Below are 25,105 nucleotides of genomic sequence, written 5' to 3'. Positions count from 1 at the left end.
CATTTTCTGTGTAAAGATACAGTGGAGTGATGGTGTCATGAGCGGTTACACCCTCTCTGTCAGAGTTATAATCTGAGCTTCTCTGTTCTTTGTTTTGGTATCAGGTCTGAACAGTACATATGCCTGTTGGTACATGTGAGTCCCTCCTGTTAAGCAGTTGGGCCTCCCCATGTTCATAAACATACAGGCATCGCCCACAGGTGAGATGGCACAGGGCAGTGTGCAGCATTCAGGTGAAAGCCGCCTGCTAGTATTTCCTCCACTAATGAAACCACCAGGCTGTGACAGAAAGATGAGCCCAGAGCACAGGCGAAGTGGCCATGAGGACTAAACGGCTCAAATTTTGATTGACCAGTGGACCATCAAACATCCATGAAGTTTTTAATGTTTTTACCGGCTCCTTCAGTGTCAGTGCAACTACCCCAAGGGATAAGTTCAAAGCTGCATTTCTTTCCCAGTCCAACCATGGAGCCCCACCAGCTGCTAAAGGACTCCAGCTCGACTCAGAACTGGCTCTTCTCCTCCACGTGTAAGTACCTTGATGCTTCATAATGTTACATGTCTTGTTTTTTATTGGTGACCTGCTACAGAAAGCAGGACAATGTTAGCTAACTTGCTGTTACAATGCGTTTTGGCAAATGTTGCTATCGCTAGCTGGTTTACTGTTAGCATTGCCGTGGAGCGCAAAAAAACAATGCTAACGTGGGCTAATGGTTGTGGCTGGATTGTTTTCGTTGGCTGTCGTGTACACAGGGTAACTTTATTCAGCTGAGCTTCTTGTTATGAGCTTGATGGCCGCTTTCACTGGGCTAGGAGGATGTTACGAAACACCTTGCTGACTGGGCACTTGGAGGGAGGCCGGAGTTGTGGCTGACAAAGCGTTTGTTTTGGTCTGACAGGCTGATGGTCTAGTGCGACATCCAGTGGCAGTAAGGATAATTTACAGAAGCTTTTAAGCACGAGTTGAATAAACTACATTGCCAAAAGTGTGTGGACACATGAATATTCCACATATATTGGGTTGTTGAAAAATCCCACAACCACAGGTGTTCGGTGTCCGCTGTTAAAACGGCCTCCACTCTTCTGGGTTTCAGTCTGTCCGCCAGATGTTGAACCTGGCTGCAGGGATTTGCTCCTGATTAGCCAAGAGAGCATTGCTGAGGTCCAACTCTAATGCTGGGTGACACTGGTCTGAAGATAAAAGATCACAAGGTTCTAAATAAAAACAATTTATCTGTTAAGTTTGGTAAGAGAAGATCCTTGATGACTGCAGCAAAGGCAGAGCTACTGACAGAGATAATAATACATTAGCTGAAGCAGTATAATTAAGATTAGTACTTTCAGTCTATTATTTGCATTTGACCATTTGATTGGATGTTACCACACTTTTTAAAATGTATCTGCGGTGCAGACAAACAAAAGATTTCAGTAATTAGAGCATATAGTATTTCTACCCTCAGTCATATAAATCTACTGCACTCGAATCACCCAACAGATGGCGCTGCAGAACAGAATATGGAATAAAGAATGAGGCCATGCAGCTGTGAACTTTTTTGCTTTCATCTGTCAGTTCATTATTTCTGACTGAGTTCACATCATGCACACAATAACAGTCCAGGCCGTACATTTCTTTTTATTTTGTCAAACATTTTTCATTGAAGCATTCATTTTACATGTAAGAAATACTCAAAACATTTCAAAGAGTCAACATGAGCCAGACTACTACGAGCAAGACGTGAGTCAACATGTTTTTCAGTAATTTGTTTGGTTATTTTTCCATCACGGTTGGATGTGTGCCTTTGGGACACAACCCAAAACGAGCAATAACCGGGACATGTTTTCAACTACATTCTGACCCATGTCTGCTCAACATAGTTTCTAATACACAATGATCGATCTTTCATCAGGATTATCAGAAAGAAAGAAGCACAGACCAGAAACATCGAACATATTGTCAATTACTGCACAGATAAATCACTTATCAATAAAAATATACAGTTAACAGGCATCGACTGGGCCTGTGAAGCTGTTCAGCAATTATGAACTTTTAATATTTTTAGTAACATGCATGCATCACACAAGTGCCTCTGAGTGTGGCATATGCTCACTTCACACACCATGAGTTCTGTGCAGGATTTTTCAGTGTTTGTTAATGAAAATCACCTCCGCAGAGCGATTGTGATTAACTGAACTGGGTCAGGTCTGTTTTTTAAAGTCAAACTGAGGCCATCACAGGTCCACCTCTGTGCACTGCTCACTCACTGAGGCTGAAATCGAGAAACCACCAAGGGTTAGACTGTGACAGATTACATTATTATCTGAAATGAGGCATACTCGCAGTATAATTTCTTACTGTCTTTCTTAGAAGTCAGTGCAGCCGTAAAGGACAGGAAATTGTTGATTAGTAACGCTGTAGTGGAGAGAAGCCTGGAGAGAGTTTGAAGCCCGAGACTAACAGTCTCTTATTAGTTTCTAGAGAAACTGTGAGTCCAATTCCCCTGCGCCAAAGACTTTTCTGACTTTTGATCACTTTGACTGCACAGTGTGGTTACATTTTTAGGTTTATGTTGATGGCATTTATTTTGACTTATTTATTTTTATGTTTTTTATTCATACAGGTAGTTAAAAGGAATTGCAGGGAGGTGAGATGGAAGGAGAAACACATTAATAAAACAGAAATTAGACAATATATAACATGCAGTCTCAGTGAAAAAGTCACAAGCAGGAAGAGAACAATTATTGAGAATGTTGTTGATGTTACTGGGCGGTATGCATGTTTTGATTTTTAAGTGGACTTGCAAATAATTCAGTGAAGATAATTACCATTTGAGTTGTGGTTCGGGGTTCCTGAAGCATCCGCCAGTCGTTAAGTAATGGCCATAGTACCAAAGCAGCAGGGACGAGATGGGAGAAGGCAGATTTCCACTAATGGCTGTCTCGATAAATAGGTACCCATGTTTCTGACATCTCAGATACTTCATTGTAAATATATCGAGTCTAACCCCTGCTGTCTGCTCACTGCAGTGTCTTTGTTTTAATTTTCAGCTGCTGTTTCTCTCCATCTGGTTTGTGACTGTTTTGATTAGAAATTGATCCATTTTTATTGTTTGTGCAATACATGTTAGCCAGCAGTAGCTGAACCAATAATGATACTGCACAAGTGACTATATTATACTATAGTAGCAACATTTAGGGATTCAGTAGAAGCCCAAATATACATGAAGGTATGAAGGTTGAATAGTTAGAGTGCAGCATATTGTATATATCACTTAATTTTCCTGGCACAATGGGATGAATCACATATGGACTATTTCATCAGTAGAGTGTAGTTCCAATAAAAAAAAACAAACGTTTACACTGTGGATTACCCAGAGTACCAAGGACACTCTCTTAAAGCTGCACTAAGATTTGTTTTGCCACTTGGGGCCAATGGGATGAGCTGTAAACAACATCGACAAGTTGTCACCATTTAATGTTGTTATGGTGACAGTGTTACCAGACAGTCGTGTTTTTACACATCCGTCAGACACAGAACAACATAAGCATTGAGTTAGTCACGTTTCTATCCTCAAACTTTTTTTTTTTTTTTGCACTGTTTTTGGTCTCCACCAGCCCCTGAGAATCATCTCTGGTTCTTTAGCTGCTAAAGGCTCCACTATGTTCATCAGCTAGTCACTCGGTGTGTTTATTTGGTAATGTGTCGGTATCACATAGTGGTTTTTTTTATTTGGCTGGAAATGAAGGTAATGAAAGCAGGGAGAGTGAACCAAAACACTATAAAACTAAAACATGGAGCTAAACGATGCTAAAATGCTAAACGGAGCTGAAGAGAACTGTTGAGTCAGGTGATAATTGTCTACGAGCAACTCATCTCATATTACGTACAGTCATTTGGGCCAATGTTTATACAGAAATACTGATCAGTGTAACTTTCAGTGCTTTGAGCCACACAGACAAAACGCAACAGAAATCAAGTGAGGCAACCCTTTAAAACTCTAGTCAAACATATTATCATTTAAACAGTGCTTTCTCTCAAAATTAGTTTGACACATAAATTGGCCTACCTGCAGTACACTGGTGTTTTTTAGACCAGTTTACATGACGTGTCATAAATGCACCTCCAGTTAAGTCTAGTAAAAGACATTGTAAATGTTCAGTCAAAGTGAAGTATCACTTCACTCAGTGCCTCTCCAACAGAGAAGGTGATTTCGTAAAGTCAGGGTTCATCACATTTTGAACCGCATCATCTTTCCCCCAGTGGTGTGAAATTAAACAGACATGCATGTTACAGTGGCCCAGGAGAAGCAATCCAATTTTCCCCGCAGTGCTCGCCATCTGAAGAAATGAATTAGACGCTGCTAGAATTAGAAATCAAATTATGGTCCAGATCCCCGCAGGCTCAGAGGTGGCATGTGGTCAACATTTGGATGGGGACGCATTCTGCACTTTTCCAAAACGGAGTCAGTTTCGTCCCGTCGTGCTCCGCTCCGCCGTGGTGGAGTATCGGGACGTGAAACACTCCAAGATGAAGAGAGGAGATATTTTGACACAAAACACGCTGTTCACATCATGTTCACATGCCTCTGCAGGCGTAAAGAAAGTAAAGTGAATTTTATACACACAAGCAGAAACACCAAGTCTTTGACAAGGATAACAAATGCACGTAAAGGAATATTTCACTTAAAACATGAAAATTCTGTGATTATCTCCTCAACTTTATGTCGGTTCAATATCCACTGAACATGTGTAGTCAATGAGTCTCGCCTACAGCTGAGCAAAGAGCATAAAATGTGCATGAATTTTCATTAATCGTCATTAATAATCGGACTGAATTATCGTTTTCTTTCTCTTTAATCAGCAGCGATTCAGACGTCTGGAGCTAGGCGAAGTTTTTTCATCTGCCAGAGCACCAACAGAAGACGTGTGAACCCACAGCGCTGTCGACTGATCCTCTACCAAAACTTTGATCATAGTGCACTAATAGTGGAGACAGAATAGTTTTTTTTATGCTGTGAAAATGATGCATTAATGTGTAAGCAGCATTTTACTTCACTGTAGTTGGATGAGGTTGGTTTATGTCAGACTGCAACTGAAGATTATTTTCATTACGGATTAATCAGCAGATTCTATTCCTGATTAATTAATCCATCGTTTGGTTTGTAAAACGTCAGAAAATAGTGATAAAATGCTGTAACAGCTTCCAATGTGACGCCCTCAAGTTGCTTATTTTGTCAAACCAACAGTCAAAATTATTCAGTTCATTGTAATTTAAGCAGCTGATCCTCATTTTGAGAAGCCATGAAATGGCATGAAACATTCTAATGTACAAATACATGTTATAATATAAATATTACATTTTTTCTTAATTAGATTTATCTGTTATTAAGATAGTTTTATGTCTGTCAATTGACACAGTAATCGATTTCAAGTACTTCATCTCTAATTTTATAATTGTTCATACTGCATCATCTTTTATGGGCTCTTCATATGTTTTGTAGGCATAATCTACCAACTACTAACTATAGCCATTAGGTAAATGTAAAGCAGTAAAAAGTATATTTCCTGCTGAAATGGGGGGTAAAAGTATAAATTTGCATAAATGGAAATACTCAAGCGAAGTACAGGTAACTCAAGTTTGTCCTTAAGTTCTCTACTTGAGTAAATGTGCTTAGTTTCTTTCCACAACTGCGTGAATGAACAATAACTCGGCCGTTGGTCGTGCTGACTTTAATGACAGGTGGTCTGACACTGAGATGAGCAGGTAATGACTGAGTTTTCATTACAGAGTGAAATATTCAATTAGAGTTCACATTACTGTCATTCAGGCTTCCACATTATGTGAGATGAAGTCATATCTTGCAAAACCATTAACTGGAAATTGGAGAGCTTTTCATTTTGGCTCTGTACTCAGTCCAAGGTCCCTGTGACTTTGTGAAGGAATTCATATGAAGAGGAAGTGTCAAAGACAACCACAAAGCAGCATTCATTACGAGTATGCTCTACTCAGAAACTGCACAACACTTCTGTGGATGGACTTGGAGATGTTTCCTTCTTTTATGAATTCCTCCCACAATGTTCAGTCCCTAGCTCATGCCTTGCAGCTAAGGTTTCTTGTCTGCATATGATTGACTGGTGGTCGCGATGGTGGTGGAAGGGAAGTCTGGGTAAACCAGGAAGCCAGTGAAGGTGATGTACTTGGCGTGGTTGCTGTAAGCCCCAAATCCATCTCTCTGGTGCGAGTAGAGCCAGACTGTGTCTCCTGGTTTCAGTGACAGCATCAAGCTCTGACTCTGCAAAGCTTTCTCGCCCTGGCTGTCGTCGTAGATCATCGCCTGCACCTCCAGACGGTTCTTCATCAGCTTGACGGACAGCGTTTTCTGCGGCAGCTTGCCCACATTGAAGGAGAAGTAGTACACACCGGGAACACGGCAGGTGAACAACCCCTCGGTCATGTTAAAGTCTTCCCCGATATTGACGAACGCTGTATCGAAGCTGACGGGCTGGTGCTGCGGCAGGCCCACTTGGTCCACTCCCACAATGCTCTGGGTCCGCCCCACTGAGAAGGCAGATCTCTGGTCATCCTCTTCATCATCATCCTCCTCCCCCTCCTCCTCCTCTTCCTCTCTGTGTTGCAGCTCCTTCTCCTCCACCGTACCTCTTGTTCCAGACCTGACATGATCTGTGGCCTGGTTATCATTCAACAAGGGGATGTTGTCCTGCTGGGGCTGCTGGGAGTTGTAGGCAGGATGGTGTTGGTGGCGGTGCGTCTGGTAGTCGTAGGTGTCAGGGTAGACGAGGTAACCGTTGAAGGTGGTGTAGTGTCCGGTGTTGCTATAGAGCGCGTAGCGAGGGTCACCATGGAGACGGAGCCAGACCGTGTCACCGAACTCCAGCTGCAGCATGACGCTCTGGCTCTGCACCTGAGGATGGAAGCAGACTTTATTATCCCAGCGACCGAGTCATATCCGGGTCTGTTTTGCATCAAGGCACTGACACCAAACATAATCCGATCATCTACCTCACGCAGCCCTTCATTCGGGGAATTTGCTGTGTAATCCCTCTGTTCTGCTTTCATTACCCACCCCAACACAAACACACCCTCTGTGATAAGAGCCATATTGCACTGTTAGACAGTCTGAGGGCTTTGACATGATAAAATGCTTTTGTTATCCTCAGAGAGAAAAAAAAATCCATCCTGGACATCATTTTTTTGAACTGGAGGCTGTTCCTACTGGGACATCCATCTGCTTAACTCAAATCTTGAAGACGGATGTGTTAACGGTTTTCACCTCTAGAGGACTCAGTATCATTAGCCTGGTATTCCGACTGTATGACTGTTTCTTTACTACTCTGATATTATCTTCTTGTTAGCCATTTACTGTTGGTGGAGGATTTGATTTGGCTAATCACAAGGGACTGATGTTTACTGATGTATGCTGCACTGACATCAGTTTAAGTCAAATGTGCATTGCACAGCTTGCTGGTTTATACATGGCAGTTTGTTTTTCAAAAGGTTCAGTAATTTCCTAAAACAAGTGGTCACTGTAGTTTTTAAGCAAACGTTACTGAAACAGGAGGAAACAGAGCGTTGGCTAGGGTCTGTTTTCAGCAGCAGATTAATCCACATTTGGTTCTCTAGTGAGTATTTGAGGCAGCAGGATGGTGTTTGGGACTGAGTCAAAATAAACTAGAGTCTGTGTGTTCATGATGATGAAGGAAAATGTCACCCAGTGCAACAGAGTGGCTCACTGATGTGTTTTTAATGGAGCTCTACAGCCCAGAGGAATAAGATTCACACACAGTCCTTGTTAGTAAGATACATTCATTGTTAGTTTTGGTCTTTTAATGGGATTTATTGAAAGGAAGAAACATAAAAATATCACCACCACCTGTCTGTCCCACCCACAAATGCCCTGATTGGCTCTGTTGTTTCTCCAGCTGGGAAATGGTCAACAACACCTGACATCTGTTAAAGTGAGGAGTGATTCAGAGGTCTGAAACAGGCTGCAAGATCACATGAATGAGGCCTGAAATCTGAATCACTCTGGGGTTTCAGGTTTTGCACAGTAACCTTTGTTCTGTAGAGCTTTCCTTTTCCCCCACTGGGCTCGCCTACCTTCCTCTCTTCTCCCGCGTTTTCCTCGTAAACGATGGCCTGCACCTCGTTCCTGTTCTTCATCAGCATCACTGACAGGTCTTTGTGTGGAAACTTTCCCACAGTGAAGGAGAAGTAGTAAGCCCCGGGGATACGGCAGCGAAACATGCCGGCCTTGGGGTCAAAATCCCCGCCGATGTTTACATAAACAGCGTCAAAGGTCACCGTCATCTTAGGTCCACCTTCCATGCTGTTGGTCCGTGCAACCGAGAAAGCCGAGCGTAGCTCCACATCGTCCAGCAGACGGGCAAAACCCCCCACACTCCCCGCAAGGCTCAGGCACAGCAGGCCAATCAGCACAGTCGCTGGGAGCAGCATCATATCTGGAGAAACATTTACAAAAGAAAATGGCTTTCATTACATATTTCCAAATGTACAGGACTTTTTCACGTTTTCAGATCTTTAAATACTGCAACTGCAACATGGCTGCAGTGTTTTGTCGCAGAGTGCAAAGTGAGGAAAGTGACTTGAGAGGATGCAGCTCAGATCAGCTGGCAAACAGATAACTAATAATGAGTAGGACAACTCATCTGTAGTACGACCTATGTTTCTGTTCTCATCTTCACTAGTCTGAATCTCTCAAGGTCACAAAAGGTTTACCACAATGCTCTATAATGGCACCACTTTTGTTTTCTTTGCACATCCGGCAAAGATTTGTGTGTATGCAGATGTACAGTTATGTACGCACATGTCGTAACTTCTTTAAATCAGACTGTTACTGACCTTCACACTGCATTTCACACACTTCAGTTGTCATTTTACCACTTGAAATCAACCTTAGACACACAAAAAATTTTGTGGCTTTCTCCAGAAGCCATGCACATTCTGTGCAAAACATAGTAGGTCTTTGAATATGGCTGGATGACAAATTATCTTTCTACATTCACACTGATAACCTTTTAAAGAAACTGAAACCTAAATTAGTTTTTTATTAGTTTCTTATCTTCTGTTGTCATTTGGTCCAGGTCTGTCTTGTAAAAGAGATAATGTGTCTCGAGAGACTTCCTGTCTTTAGGATCTCATTCATTTCATTCCACAACATGACGTAACACAACTTCAATACCAAGATCTCAGAGCTGCCTGAGGACAGTTTGTTCATTTTGTTGCTCACTGATTGTAACTGTTTGTAATAATATGCCTAAGTCTCATATTTTCATTCATTTCCAGATTGTAGAATCACATCATTTCATGCCTCACTGCTGCTCTCTGGTCATTACGGATCAGTATACTTGTAGTCTAAACCATAGCACTGTGGGTTGTTGTTTTCCCAACAGGAGAGTCAGTACGATACCTGAGTACATGTTTTTCTTTAAAACCCTTTATTTATACAATATACCTGTACATATATATTTTAATCATTTTTGCCTTTACTTAATGGTTTGACAGTGAAGCCTGTCAAGAAATGTGAGGAGATATTGAGAGGATGCTGGAGTTGAATCGGAGACATTGCAATTACATGGTGTGTGCATTAGACAGCTATGATTCAAATCCTCTCCTTCTCATTTGATAAAAAAATTCTCAAACGTTTAATGTTAAAAATTAAAAAAAACAAACACAAGGAGCCGTCCAAGAACTTGAATTAAAATAGTCTTAAAATGGCTAATTTTTTATTTCAATTCTGAACTATCTGAACCCAGATGAAGTAAACATGCTAATAAATAACACCAGACATTTGAGGCCGGCTTTTAGTTTCTTGGCAGTTTTCAATGCTTGATGGCGTGGACACACTTTGGTCGGTAAAGATAAAGAGTATGCAGTAAATATCACAGAGTGAACGCGGCTTGTGAGCTGCAGTTCGGGGGTTAAACACTAAAACCACACATGTGGACAGACAGTCTCACAGACTGAAGCAGGCAGACACATACACATCAAAAAGATCAGACAAAACAGGTTTCAACAAGACACACACACACTCAAACGCGCACACACACACACGCACACGCACACGCAGAGTCCCTTTGCTCTGTTTAAGTCATTCAAGCAGATCGCTCTCAGCAGAGGAGGCATTAATGTGTCTTTTATTAGCAGAGACAAGTGCTCTCATCGTCTCATTGTCCTGCTCTAACGAACCAACAGGAAGCAGACAGACACAGGTGGAGCTGTCAGCGCTCTCAAGGCGCCCTGAAAACAAAAGGACACAGTGTATCATGTACAGAGCTACCAGACCCAGAGGAGCTGCCTCCATGTTCAGCATACACCACAGTCTTCAGTGTAGTTCGTCAACATGCAGCCGCAAAGTGAAGTGAGGATGCTTTGGAAAAATAAATCCAACGCCTCACTGATGATACTGAGTGATGGATACAAATCTAAAATGTTATAACGTTTAGGAAATATATAATATCCAACATCGAATTACTGTGTCCAACCATTTATTCAACTTTCAAACACTATCTGATATTCTCATTCGCTTCACACTGCGATCGGCCAGCGGTGCGGCGGTGAAGCCAAGGGCATTAAGTCTCTTGCAGTTCCCTTTTTTTTTTTCCCATTTGTTGCTCAGCTATTATTGGCACTTTTCATCTGAACAAAAGCAAGAATTGTGTGAAGAGAAAACGTGCACCATAATAATGTGGTCATATTATAATGAACAGCTTTTCACTCCATTTTCCAGTGTGGCCCAAAACAACTACAGACACATTGTGTGCACCACTTCTTTCTGGTAACACTGAGTCTTTATCGTCTCTATCCACGAATAACTGTGGCATATTACACAGCAACTCTCCTAATAATTGTTGTGATATTTCAGTCTGGAGCAAAGAGGTGGGCCGACACAGCAACACTGACTTCCCCAGAGTCACTTTGCCCTTCATCCAAGAGGCTTTTGGTTAAACATAGGAAAAAAGGCTGTCTGTTTAAAACACCAGTGGTGACTGTTGGTAGAGAACCTGTCCCTTAGGCATTATGTCTCTGTATCGCGAAACGATTTTCCATTTTGGTTCAGAGGAAATGTTTTGTTTTGTTTTTTTTTTCTGAATGAATGAAGTGCTACAGTTATTAACAGCAGTGGAGTCACCAGGAGGTGGTTGGGATGGATGGCGGCCGTACAAAGCACCAGATTGTCACACCAGGGACATCCACAGTCCCGTCTGTGGTTTAGGTTACAGAAACACTGTTAGCTACGGAAAGACTGTGGTTTTCGTCAATAGTAAATAAACGGGTTGTGTCTGAAGTCGCTGTGAACTTTCTGTACTAAACCAGACCAGGATCTTTCCCTAACCTAAACCAAGCGCTGTGAGAGTCTGATGCTGTAGTCACTACGGGTGAATACTGAGAACAAATATGTTGCCTTATTGGAAATGATGTCTTGATGTCTTTTTTATGCATTTCTGGAAAATGCATCACCGCAGGAGCCTCGAAGTTATTTACTGTTGAAACTAAATGTTCTACTTGTATGTTTATACTAAATCGACCTCTTTTAAATGGAAACTAATTATAGCAGTTAATTGTACTTAAGGCACTGAGGCATAACTGATGGTTCTTGTCTGATCACTTGTCCCACTGCAGCAGGGGAAGAAATCCACTCTGCAAGAGCACAACATGCTGCAGTACCAGCTCACTGCAGATATTATCATTTTCCTGCATGATTCAGAGCACATTTTGTTTTCCATATCCTAAAATTTGAAAGAAAAAGTTACAAAATTGAGAGTGTAGCAGTTAGACTTGTTCATATAATGGCAGCTTGTATCAAGAAACTGTTTGTTTGTCTGCGTAATGGCAGCGGTTTTAACTAGTCATGTTGACAGACTATACTCCTTAGAGAGTGTGACGCTTCAGGTTCAAACAGCAATGAAAGAATAGATCAAACAAACCTCTTCCATAATGAGCACCCATGGGACTTAAGTACAGAGAGGAGCAACAGAACAGAGCAGAATAGAAAAGAGTAGAGGCAGAATTAGTCCGTGCAAGTATTAAAAGTACACTGTTCAGCGTTTTAGGAAATCTGAATAATTAGTCACTTTCTTGTGTCCTACACGGTTACACAGCTAAAATGCACCATTCTTAAATGCGTGTTAGAGGCTATTTCCGTTCCATTATACACAGAATTGAGTATATTATGTGTTGGTGTGGTTCAGTCTGCACTTACTGAAATTGCTTGCTTAAGCTCTAGAGTCCAAGGATATAGTTGATGCGTGCTTCATTAAAACTGTATTCAGTGTTTCTTTGTTTAAACTGTTTACTGAAAAACTTTCTCCCTCACAAACAAAACGAGCTTTGAGCTACAGTAAATGTCCCTGTGAGTTTAGCGGTTGATGGAAATATCATTTGTCTGTAATTGGTCATAAATCAAAGCACTGGCTGTACTCAGGTGTAGGAGCAGGTTGAGGTTGTTATTTGGCAATATCACGTATTATACAAAGAAACTATCAACCTAGATACATTTACTTTTACTCATTTGGCAGACACCTATCCAAAGTGACTTAGAAGTGAGGGACAACACTGAAGCTTCAGGGCAGCAGTGTAAGAACTAAATCTGTTCAATAAGGCAAAGTGTGAGGAGATCGGGTGAAGAAGTGCACTGAAGGGGCAAAGTAAGTGCTAGTTAGTCATGTGAGGGTGTTAGAGGTGTGAGGAGAGGAGGTGCTCTAGGAAGAGAGGTAATTGTGACTTGAATTTGATTCAGGCGGCGGTGGGTAGACAGTGGAGGTCAATGAGTAGCGGAGTGACGCGACCTTTTTAGGCTGATCGAAGACCGGACAAGGGTTTCGCTGTGCGTGAAGGGAGGCCTGCCAGAAGGGCACTGCAGTAGTTTAATTATACAAAGTGTTACTTCTTTACAAATGTTTTGTATTGAATGAATGGCTCGGATATTATATGGATAATGCAGTTATCATCCGGAAGTACATCCATTTTCTTCCCATTTACCCCCGGTCGGGTAGCGGTGGCAGCAGGTCAAGCAAAGTAGTCCAGACGCACCATTGTATTGTGTTTCCTCTTAAAACATTAACTGAACACTCACACTTGCTTGTGAGCCTCCCGGCACGACCGCACTGTTTTCCACTGAGCAGTCTCACTGTAGGTGAGGTTAATTGCCTTGATGAAAGATGTTGATGATACTTGTTTCAAGAGGAGAGGATATTATATATACATTTTCTCCCTCACTGTGGTGCTGCTCTGCACTCATCAGCGAATGTGAGCCAGTAATCATCCAGCGGATTGTATCTCGTGTAAACTTAATGTGACCACCAGAACTTTCTGAAAACCAACATAGAGACTGAAGGAAATTGTCACAACACTCCTCTGCTCTGCAGCTTCCCCCTGGGGGAGATTCCCAGTGGCTCGAGCAAACTGGGAGATCACTTCCACCCCGGTGAGTCCTGGATCTTTCTCTGGAGTCTCCTCATAGATAATCACAGTTTGTATTCTCAAAAGAAGCAAGTGCAACAAAATGAACACAGCATGATCAAGTTTTGGTAATCATCAAACCTTTTTAAGGCAGTAATCTATATCCGAAAGGTGCTGAAAGGACGTACTGATGGAACTGTCGCATAAGCAATTTAATCAGGTGTCATTCTCTACTCTTTTCTTCATGCAACAGTCATCTCACCCTCCCCAGCAGGGTAATTATTTCAGCCATCAAACACTGTCATCTGATCTCCACTATCTACAAAATCTCAGTGACTGTGATTATAACAGTGTTTGACATTCGGAGTCATTCTGTTCAGCCAAGAAGGATTGATGTGCCCTTGTAAGAAAAGGACAGAGGTTGCAAGGGAGAGACAAGAGAAGGGAACACAGCAGCAGTTATTTGTGTGTTTTCAAGCCAGCAGAAACCTGTCAGCCGAAAGCTCCTTTGTCTCCAAAAGGTCAGCGTATCAAGGATTTTTATTTTTAGATTGACCTTCATGCATTTTTGAAATTATACGGTGGATTGTGAAAGTGTCTCACAGACTCATTTCCTCGACGCCTGAAGCCTCTCCACCTCACTTTTAATTTAAAAAGAAAAAGCAAAAATATGAAGAAAAAAACCCCAAAAAAAACAACTGTATTTGCATATCAGCGTGGGCGTCCTCATTGTGTTACTGGTTGCACCAGAGTGAACCAAACATCCTTGAACATAGGCAGGTTCATTACTTTACAGGCTCCCTCTTTATTCAACTCTTTTATTGCCGCGCCATTAAATTAAGCACCAACTCACGGTATCGGCCGCATCTGTGCTTCTGCTCCATCTCTCTCTCTCTCTCTCTCTCTCTCTCTCTCTCTCTCAGGTTGTGGCTCTCCCTGAGATCTGCTTTGTGTCTAAAAATAGAGGGCGGAGAAAGGCTGATTTCTCCTCCCCGGAGACAGATCAATAACTGATGATTGAGATGGGGATGAAAAGGAAGACAGGAGCAGGGAGAGGGGATGGAAGAGTCGGAGAAGATGATGAGAGAGAAAGCTGAACAAGTGTTTCTGAAATTCTAGTGAGAGTGGATTTAGATGTGTGTTTGGCTGTGTTACTGTTATTTGACTGGATATACAGTAAATGTGTGTGTGTGTGTGTGTGTGTGTGTGGCCTATATGACTTTGCTGTGTGGGTGGTAATGTGTGTGTTTGCGTAGTTCTAGATGCGTAGGTTGCTGTTGGTGTGTGTATCTTCAGAAATGTGTGGCTGTGTGTGAGTTTGTGTGTATGTGCTGATTGAAGGTGTGTTTTGTGCAGCTATGTGTCCTGTTATCTGTTGACGGGGATAATTTATGTGTTGTTATGTTTTTGTATGTAGATGAGTTCATGTGTATTTATGTGCCCATATTGTAGTTTATGTTTATTCCTTCCTGTGTTTATAGGCTCGTGTTGGGTGTGCCTATACATGATATGCATGTCTGAGAGTGCTTGTGTGGTTGTGCATAAGTGTGTGTGTGTAAATGAATCTCTCTTCCATGCTGGGCCATCTGCTCTAGGTGATAACAAACACATTAGCCCTCAGACTGAAGCAAAACAACCACTCTCCGAATCTCACCGGCCGTCTGAGGATTACTAGTTTATATTACCTTTACGTCTGCTCTGAGAACCTGTTAATATGTTTTCATATTTCTTCCTGCTGCAGTGTAATCATCTAAATGTCACAGGAGTCCATTTAACCCCAACCAGGCGCTTCTGAATTTGTCTCCCAGCTGCTAAGATTGAAGTTGGAGGATGATTCCTGGGGGATTTTGAGTTGTCTGCTCAGACAGAGCGCTTTTATCACTTGTCTCCAGCAGCAGCAGGCTGTTGTTTTAGCCACTAGTTGGTGAAGAAAGTGAAACATCTAACAGCAGTTGGTGGAGACCAAATCAGAGTGAAAGGAGGCTGAACATTAGGTTTACATTTGTCAAGTAGGTGAAAACATGACTCTAATGTGGTGAAGATACTGTGAAAGTATCAAAGCGCTCAGTCCACAGAGAAATGCACACAGCCTGAGCCTTGAAACGTGCCGTCAGGACTTCTGTAACTTTGTGATGTCACAATAAGCTAGTCACCATTCTAAGCCATGCCCCAAGCCCCGCCCACCTGGGCCCATCCAACCTTGCAGGATTTGGTTTCTCTAAGTGTTTACATGATCTGATGCATATCGGCTACATTTCTATTCCATCACTCAGAAAACAGCTAGCCAATCAGAAGAGAGGCTCAGAGCCTGGTTGTGGCTGGATTGTTTTTTGTTGGCTCTTGTGTACACAGGGTAACTTGCGATTGTTTTTGTGTGTTCAGTGGCTGCTTTCACTGGGCTTCATAACACCTTGCTGACTGAGAACGTGAACGGTGGCCGGAGGTGTGGCCAAAGTTTAATGAGTGGAGTTTCCTTGCCGATCCAAGCTGTACATTCTTGTGAGTCGCATAATATTTTCCCAGGGATCAATGAATCGAACCTTCACTTTACAGGACCAGGGACCCCCATAATACGCCCTCCTCCTTCACACCCCAATCACAAACTGATCGCGCTACATTCTCCCTTCCATGGGAGTTTTGCAGGAGTTTATAAATGGATGACGATCCAGATGTCCTGTAGCACTAAGTCCATTAGAGAGGAGGATGTTCCACAACCTGGCAACCCCAAAGTTGTTCTTCTTAATGGCTTATAACTGATCTATAAAGCAATAGTAAGTGATGTGTTACCCTTTAATAAAAACCCATTAATTACAGTTTATCAAACCTTTATACAAGGTGCTTTGTCACAAAGTGTACACAGATATTTTTAAATCATCTTGGCCAGCTACTGCTCTAAAGCCAATAACTGTGATTTAGTCTTAAAATAGTTTTAGTATCACTCTGCAAAACCACATGGTTCAGTTTCTACTGTAAACTCTCTGGTCAAGCTAAAATAAAATCAGTTCTTGGAGTGGCTGTTTCACTCTCAGCATGATCCAAATTCATCTCTCTTCTCTGCTTCCCTGAACAACCTCTCTCTCTCTCTCTCTCTCTCTCTCTCTCTCTCTCTCTCTCTCTCTCGTACCACCACCTCACTCTCTCATTAGATCAAAGCCACACAGAGGGAACTATTGTTCTGTTGTATAGTCGAGCATGACTGCCTGTGTGCACTGAAGCCAAAATAACAAAGAAACACTCATCACACATAGGCATGGGTACACACACACACACACACACACACACATCCACACACAGTATAGTTATTGTTTTTATGCTCCTTCATTTACATACAAGAAGAAAATTTCAGCTTACAGCTTTCACATTTGTTTTAAATAAATAGTTCAACGTAACGGATCTTCGCTCATTTGCTTCCTCTCCAGAAGCAGGAGACAACAGCTCGCCTGGTTCTGGCTACTAACACCTTAAAAGTTTATTATTCAGCATTGTCTCTTGTTAGTTTGCTTTGTACAGACAGAAAAAACAAAATAAGATGGTAACCAGCACATAGTAGCCTATATAATAAATAGGGAGTGACTTTGGAAACGGCTCCAGAGTCTTGTTGTTGCAGAGGTGTTGAGCAAATATATAAACTGTTGCTGGTCAAGAAGAAGATCACATGACTCTCCTTAAATCCATAAACTGTCATTTTAATATTTCTGTTTGAGTACGTATTAAGTGACATGCAATATGTTAATTCACTTCAATTTTATTTGTATAGCGCCAAAATCATAAGATACATTCTGTGAAGGCGCCTAACAGGGTAAGGTTCCCACGATGAGTAAGCACTGTGGGTGGGCACTATCAGCCTATTCAATGAGGCGTTTAAAGGTGCTGGTAGGTGGATTTTTGGACCGGAGTGAAATTCTTCCAGTCGGTTGACTTAGTTTTGCTGAGTTGTTTATTTTTCACGCTGGTTCTTTGTTCTTCGGGCAGCTGGTCCTGGTGATGAACTTTGAGCGGAGCCAAGTCTGATGTTTCCCCCTGCTTTCAGTGTCAGTGATGAGCTGAGCTCCACATCTCCATGGCTCTAGCGTCATGCTTATCTCACACACACGATATCAGTCTAACACCGCTGTCCAAGTGCTTGCTCATGGGGGAATATTGGGTCTCTGTAAATTACATTATAAAGAGGACGGTCTGTATGAAACCTGCCCTGAGATCACCTCTGTTATGATTTGCCGCTATATAAATAAAATCGACTTGCCCATGTTCATAGACATTTCCATTTAGGCCCCTGTTTACTCACTCTCAAAGGATCAAACATCTTTTGCTTTATGAGTTTGGACAAACATCCATTGTGAAGCTCCAGTTCAAGGCCAACCCTCCCCCCCTCCCCTCTCCTCACAATGAAAAAGGGGGTGGTATGGGGGAGGCGGCTGCTTCCTCCTCTCCCACTGCCATCCGAGTAAAAGCTCCTTTTGAAAATTACTTTTGTCATAGTGTTGCAGCACGGAGCCTTGAAAGCCACACAGATATTAAATCAGTGAGAGGAAGTCCAAATCCTCATCTGCAGGGAGGAGAGACGCTTGATCCTGATCAGAAAATAACCACAGCCTTTGACACTTTGTACAAAGCAGCATGGATACTCATCAAACTATATGAATAAGCAACAACATGACATGTTGAAGGCCGTGGAAACTGACTTTGTGCTTATTCATGATAATTTTTTTTCCTTCTCTCCTTATGTGCACTGTCATCAACAAGGATATTAGTGCAGATTAAAGCTAAATCTTTTGGCTTTCGCTGTCAAACAGCATCAAACTGTGACTTCAGGGAGTTATTTTTTGATGAATTAGCTTCCTTTTCCTTTCCTGGAATCTACAGTGTTGTCAGAAAGTATCAGGACAGTGATGTTTTCATTGTGTTGTGAGATTGAAATGCTGACTTTCACCTTGTGTTTATGTCCACACTGTCTGAACAATGTAGGATTTGTTGCACATTTTACTTTAAAGCAGCTGTAGTCTATATTTTTATAATAACAGCATATGAAATGACAATGAGAAAAACTATGTGAAATGGGTTTCACGAGACTTTCCTTCCTTGTACAGCAGGTTATTGTGACCCGTAGTTACATTATTTTGTTAGGCGACTTATAGCGGCTGTAGCAGTTATGACAAGAGCAAAGCGAAAAGTTTGCAGTATAAAGAGAAACAAAGTCCACGTCAGGAGGAGGTTGTGGTGGATGGATGGCTCAACAAAACACAGGAATATGACACAGGAGAGCGAGTTCGATTCCCATGTGAAAGTAGCAGTTTATGTTGTTTTTATTGTCCGTGACCGTTCGACAAAGATAACCACATTGTTATTATTGTAACCATGACCACCAAGGTCCGGTATGCCTGCTGCCGTAGGGGGCGCTATTTCAGGAGACACTCCTAAGTGTCGTATCCGAGGGTTGAAAAGAAACGAGCGATGTGGTTGCTCAGGTTGGAGGACCGGTGGGGTCGCACGCAGTGATGAACCTACTGAGAGTTATCACCCGAGTCTGCAGCTGGACTTTGTGGAGCTTTGTACTGACTTTCAGCTCATTGTGTATCTGCTAAAACTGCATCGTCCTCTACCTGCTCAGCAGCAAACAGAGACGGATGTTTCCCTCAGGAGCTGGTGGAGACCGAACACGGAGCTAAAAGAGAGGGAACACTGCACTTGGATTCATCAGGTGAACGCAAACACGACTCCACATGAATCGTCATTGCTGATCTGTAAATGCTGGATGTGGAAATGAGTAAGGTGATGATACGTCAATGTTTTGTTCACAACTTGTTTCCACAGCTCGCAAGTTGGAAAAGCTTCAGTTATTGCTGGTTTGAGAGGACCTAGAATAGGGCTGTACTTCCCGTTTGGTTCATAAGTTCTAGCTGAAAGTCAGCACTTAAACCACAGAGTCATTGTTTCAGTCCAGGACCAAATAACAAATAAGTGTGCTTTCCCTTAACTTTGGTCCTTCCCTCATTGCCCTACCTCCACATGAAACACTTTTTCCACAGTATTCAGCAATTTCCTGTGTGTTGTTTTGACCTTGGTCCAAATTATACAATTAAATTGAAACTGCTGTGATAGCAACACTAACAAGAGAAGGAGGGTGCTGCTACTGAGGGTGAGAAAATGTTCTGTCTGCTTCTTCTACAGTAGATTTCTCCCTGTATAATTATTGAACACTGATGCAAAATGGTGCTGATCTGTATTTCTTTTCTTTTTTTTTTTGGTAGTTTTGAACATCATTTTTGTGATGAAGTTAGTTACTGAGGAAGACGTCAGACAGGACGGGAAACACAAGCAGACAGACGATCAAACAGGCTGTAAACAAACTTTAGATAAGAAAATGAAGGCAGTGTCTGATGTTAACGTCCGTCACAATTTACTGACCGACTTTGACCAAACTTTGATCAACTTTACTCTTTTGTTATCGTTTCAGATAACAGCAGTTTAGCCACAGCAGTGTGGCTCTAGTGATGGCCGTGACAGTCAGTCAGTCCTGACTGAAATATCTCGACAACTATTGGATGGATTGCAATGAAATCTAGTACAGGCATTATTGGTTGTCAGAGGATGGAGCCTATTGATTTCAATGATCCCCTGACTTTTCCTCTAGAGCCACCATGAAGTTCACATATTTGTTTTTCATATACAGTGATGCCCTAAAGTCTGAGACCACTTTCAAATCCAAAGGAATTATGTGTGAACACACAGACACTCACACACATCTCTCATCTCTCTCTCTCTCTCTCTCTCTCTATCTCTCCCTCCCATACATATCTATATATATATATAGATATATATACTGTATATATATCTATATATATATATATGGGTTTTTTCTCAAAGGCTGATGACAGGTTGACTGTGTGGTAATGTTTTGTGCACGAGTGTTACGGTTGGTTGGTCAGATGCTGGAGATCCCGCCCTGTTTGTTTTGTGATGCTGTGTACGAAACATTATCACTCTGCCCGTGACCTTGCACACACACACACACACGCATGTATTAAGTATGTTTGTTTTTTGTAAGTATTTTTCTTGCACAGTATGTGACTGTGAGTTTTACAAATCTACCGTTGCAGATACAAAACCCTGTTTTCAAGTGAATCTATTTGAATGATATATTAATCCATATTAATGATGCTCAGATGATGAAGCCTGTTGACATAGGTGAGCCCCTAACCTTTCCTCTGGTGCCACCAGCAAATCAGAGCTTTTACGTATCCAGTGGAATTACGTTCTCATCCACAACATGGGTTGGCCCCAATCTATGGAACAGCAGGTTTCAAAGAGGATGAATTTGCCAACAGTTTATCCAAGTGTTGTCCATTTAAAGCATGTGTGCATAAAAATATCAGCTATCATCATTTTTACTTAATAAGATTTTTGAGCTAGGCAATTTTGACAAAACACTATTTTGACCAAACAGCTACCAGTCATCCGGACTACGCCATGTTACACTCAAACTGTGATTATTTATAGCAGGTTGGATGTAAAAGTCGATTTAGTTCAGTACATTAGGACACGTAGTAAACGCAGAAGACTTCAGTGCCCTTTCACATCTATTGAGCGTAGCCAGTTTAAAAAAAAACAAAAAACAATACAAATCAATATGTGTTTCACCTGATTCTGTCAGAGGAGCTGAATGACTGATTGCAAGTCAAATTCCTCCCAGGGCTCATTAGAAAGAGCACAAAACCAAGTCTTTCCCTCACCTCCACATATCAATTTGATACACAGCCGTTTGAAATGAGCACAGTTCAGTCCTGCATGTGCTTGCGCTCACATGCACAGAAAAATCAGCCCAGCACATGAAGGTTTCCACAATGATCAATAGTGCCGTTCTGTTTCCCGTGAAGGCTGGAGGGTGTGACTGATGTTCTGAAGCCGCCTCAGTTGGCCTCCTACCTGCTGCGAGGGCGAAATCAAAGGACCGGCTTCTGAGGGAGGGTGGATATGAAAAGTTCACACCTCTGACAAGGAGTCAATATCAAAATGTGCACCTTGACTGAGGACGGACATCAAAGTGCTCAGTCCAGTGCTATGATTATGTCCATCATCAGGATGTGCAATCTTAAGAGGGGAAATAAGAGCGTAGATGCCTGAAATCACAAGACGAACCTGAACCATTATGCTCCTGTTGATGGAGCAAAGATTTCTGTTGTAGGAAAAAAAATGTCTTCAGAGCACATCCCCACTGACTTTTCTATTGCACAGTTCATATAATCAGCCATGTGTGAAGACAAAAGCCCAGAGGAGTCTGAGGTTTCTGGGCAGGAGAACTGACAAGAGAGGGAGCTGGAGTCTCAACTAAAATACCTTTTGTGGTCCTCAACGTTTGTATTCATACATATTTAATGCTTTTCTTTCACACTGGCTTGGTTTTTGAATCCAAGTTTTGAGATATACAAAAAAAAAAAAAAAAAAGTTCTCATTAAAAAAACAGCGCTTGTAAAGTTTTATCTGGGACAAACTGGAAAAAAGGATTAAAATTTGGCTCTGCGTTTCCTGTGGTGACTAAAATTGTGATCTTTAAATAGATTTTGTAGCGTTGACTGGGATTTCATTCAGGGACCTGTTTTACATGAAATCGCTGGAGGTTCACGTATCGCACTGCTCCAGACAATACGGAGACATAAAGACGCCATCAGTGCCCCCTTCAACCAGCTCAGACAATTAGCACACTCTGTTAGCTTTGGGAATCGGCTGTCCGCCTGCGAAGTGTTAGGGGAGAGAGAGAGGTCCAGTCTTTCAAAACAGGCTGAGAGACCGAAGCTGAGATCTGCCTAATGTGCAGTTTAAGGTGCCAGTTCATTCACCAGGGTGCACAGTAAATTCCCCAATAATCCAAGTTTACATAATCGGAGTTGAGTTGAGTGATTAATATCTAGTTTAACATGGTTTTCCTAACATAAAAAGTGGCCGTACGCCCCGCCCACCACCGCTGCTTGCTCCAGGTGGACAGGTGAAAGAGCGGAGAGTATCAAGATGGTTTGAGGAGGAAACGTCAGAGAGACTCAGCCACATGTTTGAGCTTCAGTCAGACTCAGACTCAGACTCAGATGAGGAGTCTGTTGAGACCAGAACCAGAGACTAGCAGACGTATCAGAACGGTTAGCTTAGTTAGCATCTTTTACTTGTTTATGTTGTTTGTTATCTTGTAACTAGCAGTGGCTGACACAGCGTTAGTGGTTGTGCTAATGCTAACTCTCTCACTCTCTGTATTGATAAGATTTCAGGTTTATTTAGCCCCGCCTCTCGTCCCCAAAAGTTGACAGGATTGGTTCCTTGTGTTGTCTGAATCCTGATTTTTTAAAACATTTTTTTAACTCAGGTCAATAATGACGCTTATAGGTATTTTCTGTGTTGAAATACAAGACGAGAGATGTAATAGATTATCTGTGTAAAGTAAGCTGTAAGACAGACCCCTGTGTTTTTTTTTATGACACATCTGCTCTGCTCTTACCGATTAAAGCTGTGGAAATTAAAATTATGCTTGAAGTTAAAGGTTAGTTCATTTAAATAAGGAAGATTATATTATGTATTCATGTTATTCATAAATTTAGTACACCTCATTTCAGCACAATGTGCTGTTCAAATATCTGGTGCAGAACGAAACACGGAAGTTGAGATCTGCACGATTCTCTCTTATTAACAGTCTATAAATACACAGTGGGGTCCACAAGTCTGAGACCACCTTCCCATTGAAGTGAATGGGGAAGTTCATATTGAGAGACCTAATATATCGACATAACTTTCTGACATGTATTAAGTGATACAGTGTATGTACCCTGTATATTCAAAATCTAATGTGAAATACTTAAAGTAATATATTTTCTACACATTGCAGGATGTGAAATTTTTCTAACAAAACAACACATGAATGTATCAGGTGTATTATATATTATATTAATCACAGCAGAGGATTTTTATATAGTTTAAAACTATGTGAATGTAAGAAAATCCATCCGTATATTTAATGTATATATTTAAAAGTATTGAATCATTGTCTGTAACAGTTACCAGTCGTGTTGTTTAGGTTTTTTCCCGCATGTTAAAACCTGCAGCTCCGCGTGTGCATTTTTCATATAAACCGTGGGGGAGATTGTACTGGGTGGAGAACCTGGGCGTATCCAAACAATTTCATCTTCCCATCCTTTCTCATTATTGGATCTTCTTTTCGATTCTGCTTTTTGCTTTTTGATCCATGCAACACCTCCCTCCCCTGCTTCAACACCTCTTCCCTTTACAAGTGCACAAAGGGGGGAAAAAAAGGAAAAAAGCACGAGTGGCTAATAAGCACCCCTGCCCCCACCTCACTGGTACGAGCCGAGGATGGAGCGACCTGGTCACTTGGGACAGATATCAAAGAGAGTCAGGGGGGCTGTTATCTGGAGGTGCAGTGACAGACCCCTGCTGCTACTGTCCCTCTCATTAGTCCCCCTCCCTCCCTCTCTCCCTCCATGGCTTCTCATCCTCCCATCCCCAGCACTTGTCACTGTGCTGTCAGCTGCCTGCTCAACTGTAGACACATGGACCAGCCTGGGGAGTGGAGTGATGGCATAGATGGAAAGAAAGAAAGACAGAAAGAAAGAAGGAATACAAAAGAAAGAAAGAAAGACTGTGAGGTGTAAACCAGGCTTGTCAGCTGAAGCAAACAACAGAGGAGATCTATTTCTATGAACTCTAATCCGTCCTGTAAACGTCTCTCTTTCTCCTGCCAGAAACCTGAGTACAAAGAAAACCTGGAGCAGAGAGACTGCTCTCTCAATCCTGTCAATTCCATTGCAGAGACAGGAAAAGAAACAGAGAGAGAGAGAGGAAAGAGTAACAGCTATGGCAGCATCCTGGTGTCTTGCCAGGAAACATGGCAGGGTTCGATCCACTGGTGACAGCCGAGATACGAGCGAGACGGCAGACTGGGCTGGCTGACTGCAGCCTCTGCTCATTATGTGTGTGATTACGGGAACCATTGTCAGTCATGTTGGGGCTTAAAATGTGATTGTAGAGTTGCAGAAAAATCTCAGTGCAATAATAAAACACCAGCAAACATCTATTATTGAATTATCTTGTTTGTTTGTTTTTTTTTTATCGTCTGATTCTGGATTTTTTTTTTTTTTTTCTTGAGGTATTTTGAGATGTTTGCAGCACAGCAGGACAGGTTTCTAAGATCTAAAACATCAACTCTCAGGATGTGGTGTTAGTTCTTTAGAATCAAAGAGCTTCTTTTTGGAGCCGCCATCTTACTGTTACACAGATATTCAACAATCATGCAGACTGATACGAGGGAAGGAACAGACGAAGTTATCCACTTACTTATGGTTAATCCATTTAAACGCACAGTATGTAACTTCTGCCGCTATGGGGAGCGTAGGATCATGGGAGTTGTTGGCAGTTGTTGTAAGCTTCTCTCAGTTTGGATTTCTTCCAGGGGCTGAATTATCCCCAGAGGTCTCCTCTCCAAAACACACAGACCAGGTTATTAGAACCCGTAAAGGTGCAATGTGTGAATTTTCTCTTCCGCTGAATGTGGTTTCTTGCCGGGAGCGGGTTGTGGTGGTCGTCGCTTGACAAGAGCTTCGGCCATCGTTGGCCTCTGAGCAGCGTTAAGTCTTCTGGGCAGGTTGGAGAGTTTTGCCAAAGCTGTATGTC

General features: G+C 42.0%; 1 protein-coding gene across 1 annotated transcript in view; it reads right to left on the bottom strand.

Annotated features, from left to right (window-relative positions):
- Positions 1–1,627: 1,627 nt before the first annotated feature.
- Positions 1,628–25,105, bottom strand: part of LOC111224238 (complement C1q tumor necrosis factor-related protein 4-like) — a 28,677-nt gene continuing 5,199 nt past the window's right edge. Inside the window, exons 2-3 of the mRNA XM_022748664.1 lie at positions 8,117–8,478; positions 1,628–6,920 (exon numbers count right to left, since the gene is read on the bottom strand). Of these exons, the coding sequence (XP_022604385.1) occupies positions 6,102–6,920; positions 8,117–8,476 (1,179 nt within the window). The 5' untranslated portion in view covers positions 8,477–8,478 and the 3' untranslated portion in view covers positions 1,628–6,101. The remainder of the gene's footprint in view (positions 6,921–8,116; positions 8,479–25,105) is intronic.

The sequence above is a fragment of the Seriola dumerili genome, unplaced genomic scaffold (genome assembly GCF_002260705.1).
Source record: "Seriola dumerili isolate Sdu_G_001 unplaced genomic scaffold, Sdu_1.0 BDQW01000011.1, whole genome shotgun sequence".
Taxonomy (NCBI): Eukaryota; Metazoa; Chordata; class Actinopteri; order Carangiformes; family Carangidae; genus Seriola; species Seriola dumerili.
The sequence above is the reverse complement of the archived record's forward strand: the minus strand, read 5'-3'. Positions and strand labels throughout refer to the sequence as shown.